General features: G+C 31.4%; 1 protein-coding gene across 1 annotated transcript; it reads right to left on the bottom strand.

The window, feature by feature from the left end:
• Positions 1-822: 822 nt before the first annotated feature.
• LOC130446075 (uncharacterized) lies at positions 823-7635 on the bottom strand. Its single transcript, XM_056782120.1, has 5 exons — positions 7493-7635; positions 6660-6798; positions 4235-4426; positions 1811-1922; positions 823-1123 (listed from the first exon to the last, which is right to left on the bottom strand). The coding sequence occupies exons 1-5, from the start codon at positions 7557-7559 to the stop codon at positions 941-943; spliced, it is 693 nt and encodes a 230-aa protein (XP_056638098.1). The 5' UTR covers positions 7560-7635; the 3' UTR covers positions 823-940.
• Between the last annotated feature and the right edge of the window lie 1807 nt (positions 7636-9442).

The raw sequence follows: 9442 nt of genomic DNA, 5'->3' as shown, positions 1-9442 counted from the left end.
TTATGCATATGAACCCGATCATAAAGAACAATCGATTGTATGTGTCTTTCAAGACGAACCAAATTTAATGAAAGTTGTTCCCACATGATGCACTTCGAAGAAAATGGTCGTTACCGTTCCATTATAGCTACGTAGAACGGTCAATGTTAAATGATACACCAGCTTTTGTTTGACAGTAACCTTCGCAAAAATTGAGGAAACCAATCGTTGAAGACGAATCATTATCCACCCCGACAATGCGAGATCACACAGTTCAAACAAAAAAGTTTTTGGATGGTCAAAACATCGAATTGATGGGTCATCCGCTTTACAGTCTTTGTTTGGCACATAAGGTCAAAAGTGTATTGATCTTAATGAAGAATATCTTGGAAAACAATAAATATATCTCAAAACTTAAGTAGCAACCCTTGTAGTTATTTGAAAGCTTGAACGATGATTAGCTATCGATTACGCGTACCGGTGTTAGTTTTCATAGTGGTTGATATTACGAGGAATTGAAGAAATGTGAAACTGAAATTCCTCTTTCATCAGGATTTCAATTAGGCCTACGTTTTCTAATACCTCCTACATAGAAATCATCGAATCATCAAAGTATTAGAAGAATGCATAGAAAATTAAGAGACTTGTGACAGGAATATACAGGATTATATAGCCAGATTGGAATATTGCCTTTATTTAGTCTGTAAAAATGTGTCCTAGTCTGGTTACTTAGATTAAAAGAAAATAATTAAGAGGGGTAAACAGTTTTATAAGACTGGAAAATTTTCTATAGGTTAACACATTCCACGTTTCTTGTGATTTATCCTGTACATAAACAATAAATTCCAAAACTATAATATCTTTAATTTGCAAATTGAAAGGACAATTAAATGAAAAATTATGTTACACATTTTTTCTATTATGTATAAAACATTTTTGAAATTGAATCTTACAAATTTAATTAGGGAAAACTTTCAAAATTCTCCATTGTCGTATTTTGATTGACAATATCTTCAATAATTTGTCCGAGAACTTTAGATAACAAAGCATCGTTATCGTTTATGAAGGCAGCAACATTGTCTGTGAGCATCGTGTTGATTAGAGCAGTGAATTCAACATTATTGAGCAGACCATTCAAGTTGAACTGAAAAATATCATTTGTATTAATATTAATTATTTTATATTAGGTTCCTTATTAGCCCAGTCAATAAATGACTACGATGGGAAAATAGAGGATAAAGCTACAAAAGTCACCAAAATCCCCCCGGAATTGTATTATCTACGTGAGGAAAGATTTTGTATACTTCCGAAGAGATACTCCATCAAATATGGATAATGGATGTGCTGAGAGCTCAAATTACAAATACCTTTTTAGTTTGCTGGGACCCTCAAAAGCACATAATTTGCGATTGAACTTCTTTAACATTATTTTATGATCAATCAATCAAAAGTCCGTGTACTTTGTGATTTAAATTTTTTAAAATATACTCAAATGAATTGGTGTCGGTCTACCTTCTTTCTATGAAACCATTTAAATGATACAACTTTTGCCTAATCATCAAATAATTCATCGACAACCATAATTGTCAATATATTTAATACATTGCAATCTATTATTTAGGCTTATAAATGTGACGGAGGAAAAGAGAGAAACTATAAAGAATTATTAAATGGAGGAATGAAAAGGAAAGAAAAAAATGTTGGTAAACTGGTGTCTTACTAACGTCGATGATGTCAATGACGATACAGTGAAAATGATTAACATACACAAACAAGTACGTACGCGCAGGTTCGTGCGAGCATCCAGGAATTCTGAAAATTTTGAACTTACCGTGGCTGAATCCAAATGTATAAGAACTCCAACATCTTGAACTTTGATATGCTTAAGATCGTGTATATCAATTAATCCTGTTATAGTTAGTTCGATTTCGCTCAAGTCTATGCTAAAATAGAAACAGTGGTCGGTAGTCACAAGCTAGCTAGTAATCATAAAAAATGTTGTGTAGTACTGACTGAAGGAGCAGCCTTTAGCTGGGAATGCACGAAAAGAATAGAAAATTCAGTTTCAGTATGTTCAAACATTACCTTCAATTGACTGAATCCTTCATTCTTCACAATCGCAACCCAAAACTAATGCAACCAGAGGTACTTTGTAATTCAGTTCCTTACTTTTAATAATGGTATCTCGTTTTGACAAACAATAATGAGTCCAAGAATTTATTGAGTATATACAAACCGTATAAACATCAATTCAATAATAGTGTGACTGATATAAAAATAGAAAATATATGGGAGGCTCATTCAACAAATTATAATACAATGGAAATGTTTAGAATATAAAACCGTCGACATAAAAGCTTGTTTTTAATATCTTCTAACGTATCCACTTGAAGCAATCTTATTGTTTTGATATGTGGAACGTATTTGTTCATCAATTTTATTCTAGATAAAATATTTATGATAAAGACACTGATGATTTTTTGTTTTCACAATTCCACATGATGAAATTATTGAAAACGTTAAGATTTTTCAGAGTTCAGCGTTGTTATTTGGCCAATCGGCAAATCTATTATATTTTTACTTGAAGGAGCAAAAAATTCAGTCGAAGAAAATAATAAACAAAGAATTCTGTCTCCTTTACAGGCGTTGCATTGTTAAAAATCCTAAGTAGTATTATAATAATACAATAATGTTATAATAAAATGTTAGTATTGGAATTCTATGTAGATTTGAGCTTTTCAAATATTACTTTACAAATTTGAAATCAAATTATCTTGCCAGAACTCGCTTTGGTCCTAAAGACATGTAATGATCACAGTATAGGATAACTGACTAGAATTTTAATTTAAATGTCTCTTTTTTCTGATTATGGAGAGAGAAGATATAGAAATTAAATTATGCGCATACACCTTTTATTTGACGCATTACATCCAATAAATAAAGCAACTGTGAATTAACACTTCATTGCTTCAAATCCACCATTGTAGACATTACTCATTACGCATCAGTTTCGTATATATGCTTTTTTTAAAATATAATTCATCATATAAATATCTACAAAATATTAGACCAACGTATTAATCTGAAACGCAAAGCTTTTTGGAAGTGTAATCGACAAGATCGCATACCACGAATCACGATTCGTTAAATTGTCATTACTATCTCATCCACTCACATAGACCATGAAGCCAGTTCTGTTCGATTAGGTTAATATAATCTAAAGTGTGCTGAGTGCGCCGGCTATAAAGAGTCATTTCTTTGTATAGATTTTATTGGTTATTTACATTGTGCTGTGATCGTTTCTAAGACCTTTTTATTTGTAAGAGTAAATATTTCCTAGAGATGCAGTTGCTACACTTTTAGCAACAACAAAAATGGGCTCAGGGCGCTCTCAGTCTAACGAGGAGAATATTAACCATTGTGCAGACCATTTTTCCAAGTACAACTCGGCCGAGAATATATTATGTACCACTATGAGACCCCACTATCTTCAACTATTTACAAGTACCGGCTGATTTGTCTTTTATTCTTTAACTGTGAATTAATTCTTCGGTGTTTATGATTATAGCTTAGTCTCAGTTAGCCCTGTAAGACCCAAGAACGTGCTGTGATTTATACATTTTGGACCAAGACATCTTTATATGGAGCTCGTATTCGAATTGGGTTCGTTCCCGCAAATTCAAACTTGTAAGTTTTAAAATGGGTAAAACCAAGGAACTATCTGTTGAAATTTGTGCATTAACTGCAAGTCTTCATAGTCTAGTCAAAAGTAACCATACTTCACAACCGTTTAATATAAACGACTCACGGGCTCACAGGCCTAAATATAGCAGCTCAAGCAATGAATTTAGGGATCTACTTTTGAGTACTTCTACAGTGAAAAAAAGATTGAGAAAAGCTGGCCTTTTTGGAATGGTGGTAGTAGATAAACCACTTTCAAGACGTCAAAAATCAAGAGATTGTAGTAGACTGAACAGCATAAAAGTTGAACACATGAAGAGTGGGAGTTCACTCAAAGCTTGATGTTTTTGGGCATAAGAGAAGACTGAGAAGTCTAAGAGGGAGGAAGGACAAATGGAGAGCTGATAAAAATTTAACGGATCTAATCATCTCTAAATTATTGGAGCGCGATTGAAAAAAATATCGATCAATTGGACATACCATTTTGCAAAGGAAACATTATATTTGAGTTATTTAAAATTTTTGACTCGTATTGTATAATAATTCAATATAGATATACCAGTTCAACTAATACCTGTTTTTTCCGGCACCGTACAAAGGAATCAATTCAGCTAACACGACATCAACATTAGCAGCAAATTGAAGATTTATGTCTGGAATGTGAATAGTTATATTCATTATTTTACTTATAAGGTTGACGTCTATGTATGTGGCAACCAAACTCTTCAAGCCCGATATTTTGATATTAGTCACATCTATGGTGCCCCTGCAAAACGATAACATATTATAGTATTTATTCCAAATAAAAAAATTCACAGGTATAATTGAAATAAATATTAGCAAAAAAATCCTAATAAATATGACATTAAATAATACGAGAGTTGCCTGAAAAGCTCCGGACTCAACCTAAAAATATGGAAATTTGTCAATATATGTTGAGAAATATAATTACGCATGCGTTGAGAGATTTTACTACAATTCAAGCTATTTCGCCAGATTTAAAATCGTTGGAAACCGTTGTAAAGTTTCTCTTAAAATAGAAAGAAATGAATCCTTGAATGACCTTTGATAAGGTAGAGGGTGGAATTGCAAAAAAGAAAGAAAATTCACTAACTACACTTCGAATTGGTTGACCGCCTATCGTATTCATCAGATCTGGCCCTCAGTGACTTTTTCCTGTTTTTTAATCTCAAAGTTTAACTTGCAGGGAAGAAATTTTCATCAGATGACGATGTTATCGCATTAGTGGATTTTTTTTTAAAAAAACTATATTTTGGTTAAAAAGATAAGAGTGCATAGACTTGAAAATAAACTATACTGAAAAATCAAAATTATTATGGAAAAAAATATCTTGTTTCTTTGTTGGGTCTCAAACTTTTGGACAACTTGTTGCTAACTATCCATTTCAAATACAGCTGCTGAAACATTGACATGTGTCCTTTGCTCCACTGGGAGCTATATGACGATGATGATGAAAAATAATCAAACAAACAGAAGAATGATCACAAAGGGAAACCTATTTGTACCAAGTCACAGCTCTGTTCCTTTCATACTGCCTGTGTTGCCGACCTGATAGATAAATTTTGCTATAACATTTCGCAGAAGAATATTTCAACTTTTTTTTGTGTCTTAGCTAATGTTGAAGTTGACTTATTGACTTTATAACCAATACATTGTTTAATTGTAGATATTTCTTCATTTTTTAATTCTAGTTATACACTACCATCATCTGCTAGAACCTCTTTTGGAAAATATCGGGTAAATTACATCAACGTGAATTGTTGAAGTTAGTCGTTTAGTTTTTGAACATTTAAGAGGCAGTTTTCTAGCTCTACCTTCATTTAAGAAAATAATGAAATCATAATCTTTCAGTGCTAACGCCCAGACGAGACGAACTAATATCGTGTTAAATAATCAATAAAATTTGATAGCCAGTTTTTAGGTTATACGAAATTTCAGTCGAAGAAACGGAAGTTAGCTTGTGTGGTTGTAACTTCCAATGATAAAATCCGTTTATTTCGTTTCCAACGAATGAAATATTGATTGTTTACTTCATATCAATAGAAATGAGCAACAAGAAGGAGCGAAAATATTTGCTAAATTAAGTTGTCAGTAATGATGAATCGGAAAGCTACGATTCTGCGGATGATTGGGAAGAAGTTCCAAATATCTAGATAGATAATGAATAAGATGTATCTGAAACAGATAATACTATTTTTTCTGAGACAGGAAACGAACAGGTTATATGCAGAAGAATTCCTATTTTTCCTGGTAAAGATAAGGAAACTGTCGAAAGCATCCAGATAATAAACGAGAGGATACTAGAAATAAAGAAAAGTTTATTGACATTTGGAATTGTATTATGTAAGAACATTGCTACAAACTGGAAATAGAATCTCTCACAGACCTATTGTATATAACAGGGAAGAAAGAAACATCTAAATATTCGCGACTTATTTAGGGTAAAAGCCACTTCTTTATAAATATTTCGCTTTACAATTAATGTCCTATGAACGATTTAAATTTTTATAACCATATATTCGCTTTGATGATAAACAAACAAGTACAGAAAGATAAGCAATAGACAAATTAGCTTCCACCCAAACCTTTCTTGAAAATTTCCTCACCAAATTGCCAAAACCTTACTCAATGTCTTCAAGTTATTGTATAGTAAATGAACAATTAGAAGCCTTTGGAGGGCGCTATGGGTACAAGGAATATTATGGAAAAAAAAACGAAATAGGTACGATATAAAATAATAAATATAATAATAATAATAATAATAATAATAAATAACATAATATATTTTATTTCATTTATGTATATTCTGCATATTCTATGTGATATACTGTCGATGAATATGTATCAATACTCCAATCAGAAATTGACAAAACTATAATTAATGATTCTTTACTTAATGGAATTGATTATGGACTGGAAATGAAATATAAGAAAATGTTCTCAACTAATCCTTCACATGACATATAAAATTCACTTACGAGAGCCCTTCAGAGTTTTCGTCTACATTTATATCATCTAAGACCAGAGGTTCGTCAAGATTTTCAATCAAAGAATTGATGGTTTTGTTTATTAAATCGGTTATCACACTTCCCAACTCAACGTTTTCATCACCTGTCCCTATAAAACCATTAAACTATAAATTAGCTACTAGAATACCTACCATCTGTGTATCAAAAGTCGTAAAAATAATATAACGTATATTTGTTAATGATATACGAGGTGTGTCCAATATAAAAAATATAGTATCTACTTATTACCTCTGAAATGGTTTAAATAATTCGAAAACGAGCTCTGTCGTTCCTAAAAGGGAAAAACAATTGGCTGATACCAGCTAGTTGTTCTCTTCTTTAATCCTTTGAATATTCATTTTCTAGAATTGGTTGAAGACTAGCTAACATAATTTTATTCTTAAAAAATCAAGCATTTGAAATTTTTAAAAATCCTCCACAGCAAAGTTAGGCTGGCCATAAAAACTATTCAAAAACGGGACAGTCAGATTATTTTTGTAGTTGAGGTGTAGGGCAGGTACAGCAAAGAACTCAAATGTGCCGGAAATTCCACCATTTCTTTTTAATTTGAATTTCAAAACCTTTAAAACATCAAAAAGTGTAAAATATTTTTAGGATATTGGCCTAACCCTAATATGAACGTGAAGTAAAAAATTCGGATCTACGGACGCCGAACGACTCTCCAAAAACGCAATGGTGGTCGATGATTAGAACGTCAAGTGAATCGACCTTTATTTTGCAAATATATCGAAAAAAGTTCACTGTACAATTAATTCTATGGTGATATTAGATATAAAACTCACTCAGATCCAAAGATGGTATAGCCGCGATGGCACCAGCTAGAGCAAAAGTTATTATTAGAAATTTCATTTTATTTTTATACACAAGTAGCTTTCACACTGATTCTAAAATATTATATGTGATATTTAAGTACAGTTTAACAATTATTTTATCTATCAAACATATCTTTTTATGATTAGATGATGAAGTACCTTTATCAAATTGAAAATAATAAATTTAAACAAAATCAACTGATGAATACTCATTGTTTTCGAAAATAACGAAAACCTGGACAATAGAAGATCAAGTACCCTTCAAGCATTATTTTACAGAAATCACTAAATGTTTTACATAAACTACACATATTGACATAACTATCGATAATTTTACAGCTTTTAAAATAAAATTTGAGTCTTTCTGATTTATTATCTTTCTCGATAGTTCACTTAATACAAAATCAATTTTTAATGTCACAGTAGTTCGTTTAATGATTATTATAAAACTTTTTTATTGATTTATAGGGTTTGATATAATTTCATATTTATTTTAGAAACTAAATTTTTACAACCTTAATTCTAAATTTCATATATGTAACTCTTTTTAATTATATTTCTACATATTCATTATAACTACTTTTAATTATTTTCTTTGAAATTAGAAAATCGATGTTATTTCTTCGATACAAAGTTTTTACTAAAAAGGTCCTGACTGTTTAAGATAGTACAAAAATCCTTTCACTAATGTAAGGACAAGACCAATATTCTTTTTTAAGGTTATATTATAACATTAATTAAATACCTCGTCGTACCGTAGACCACAACGTGAAAAAATATGCATCCATCAAGAGCTTTGGCGATAAAAACTTTGGGCCGCTGAGGATATACGTATTATATTGATCAGTATACGTGAAAGATATAAAAACTCAAATTAATTAATCTAAGGATCTGCCTTTGAGTACTTCTGCTGGTCTTTTTGGACGGGTGCAGTGATAAATCTTTTAAGACGTCAAAATAAAACTAAGATGTTGCGGTGGAATAAAGAACATAAAAATTAAAAATTGTACACATAAATAGTGAGAGAGAGTTTTATAAAGTGATGAGTCAAAGTTTGGCGTTTTTGGGTTTAACAGAAGAGTGTTTGTGCGAAGATTGCATGTAATATCCATGTATAATCCCGACTAGGAAACATAGTAAAATTTGGAGAAATTTTGAAGAAAGAATACTAGAAAAAATATGAAATGAAAATTTAGTACGTTCTGGGCAGCGCCTGATTGGCAGAAAATTTAGCTCTCAGCATGACAACGATCTCAATCATTCCTCGAGACTGTGCAAAGAGTATTTAAAAGAATTAGAAAGGAAGAATGTACTGAAAGTAATAATTTGGCTATCACAGTCACCCGACCGCAATCCAATTGAGTTGTGGGACAAATTAGACAGGGAACCCAAAAAGCCGTGTCCTACTTCCACTTCATCTTCGGAATATCCTGAAAACCGAATGGCATCAAATTATTAGAGAGAATTCCAAACTTGAAACTTCAAAAATCCGTTAAGTAAATGAAACATTTCAAAATTGCAACAACTTTGTTACTGTTCCAGTTAAGATATATATTAGTAAAATGCTCAAAGCTGGGAGAGAGTTATTGTTTCAACAATTCATACACCAAGCTACGAGGATTGTGTGAAAAGTTTCCCAGCTCAACCTGAAGATATCAACATTTATCAATAAAATTTGAGCGTATGTTTTGAGAGATTCTTACTAAAATTTCAGCCATTATGGACGCTTAATTTCTATTTGATAATCTTATTAGGCATAGCTAACACCACTCATTTAAAAATAATGTTTGTGCAGCAGCTTTAAGTAATAAATTAATATGTTATCACATTCGACTTTGAAATTAAAATGGTGATATGTATGTGGATTTGTTAAACAATCACTGTGTCGAGATATTAGAGGATTAAATGATAATCAAGCGG

Source organism: Diorhabda sublineata, chromosome 6 (assembly GCF_026230105.1).
Source record: "Diorhabda sublineata isolate icDioSubl1.1 chromosome 6, icDioSubl1.1, whole genome shotgun sequence".
NCBI classification, from domain to species: domain Eukaryota; kingdom Metazoa; phylum Arthropoda; class Insecta; order Coleoptera; family Chrysomelidae; genus Diorhabda; species Diorhabda sublineata.
This window is presented reverse-complemented; position numbering and strand designations above follow the sequence as displayed.

Excerpts from the sequence above, each read along its gene's own strand:
- LOC130446075 (XM_056782120.1), bottom strand. The coding sequence starts at position 7,559 with ATGAAATTTCTAATAATAACTTTTGCTCTAGCTGGTGCCATCGCGGCT. Across the intron at positions 4,427-6,659 it reads GAAAACTCTGAAGGGCTCTC|GGGCACCATAGATGTGACTA; the intron begins GTAAGTGAATTT and ends ATCGTTTTGCAG. Across the intron at positions 1,923-4,234 it reads TACGGTGCCGGAAAAAACAG|CATAGACTTGAGCGAAATCG; the intron begins GTATTAGTTGAA and ends TTTCTATTTTAG.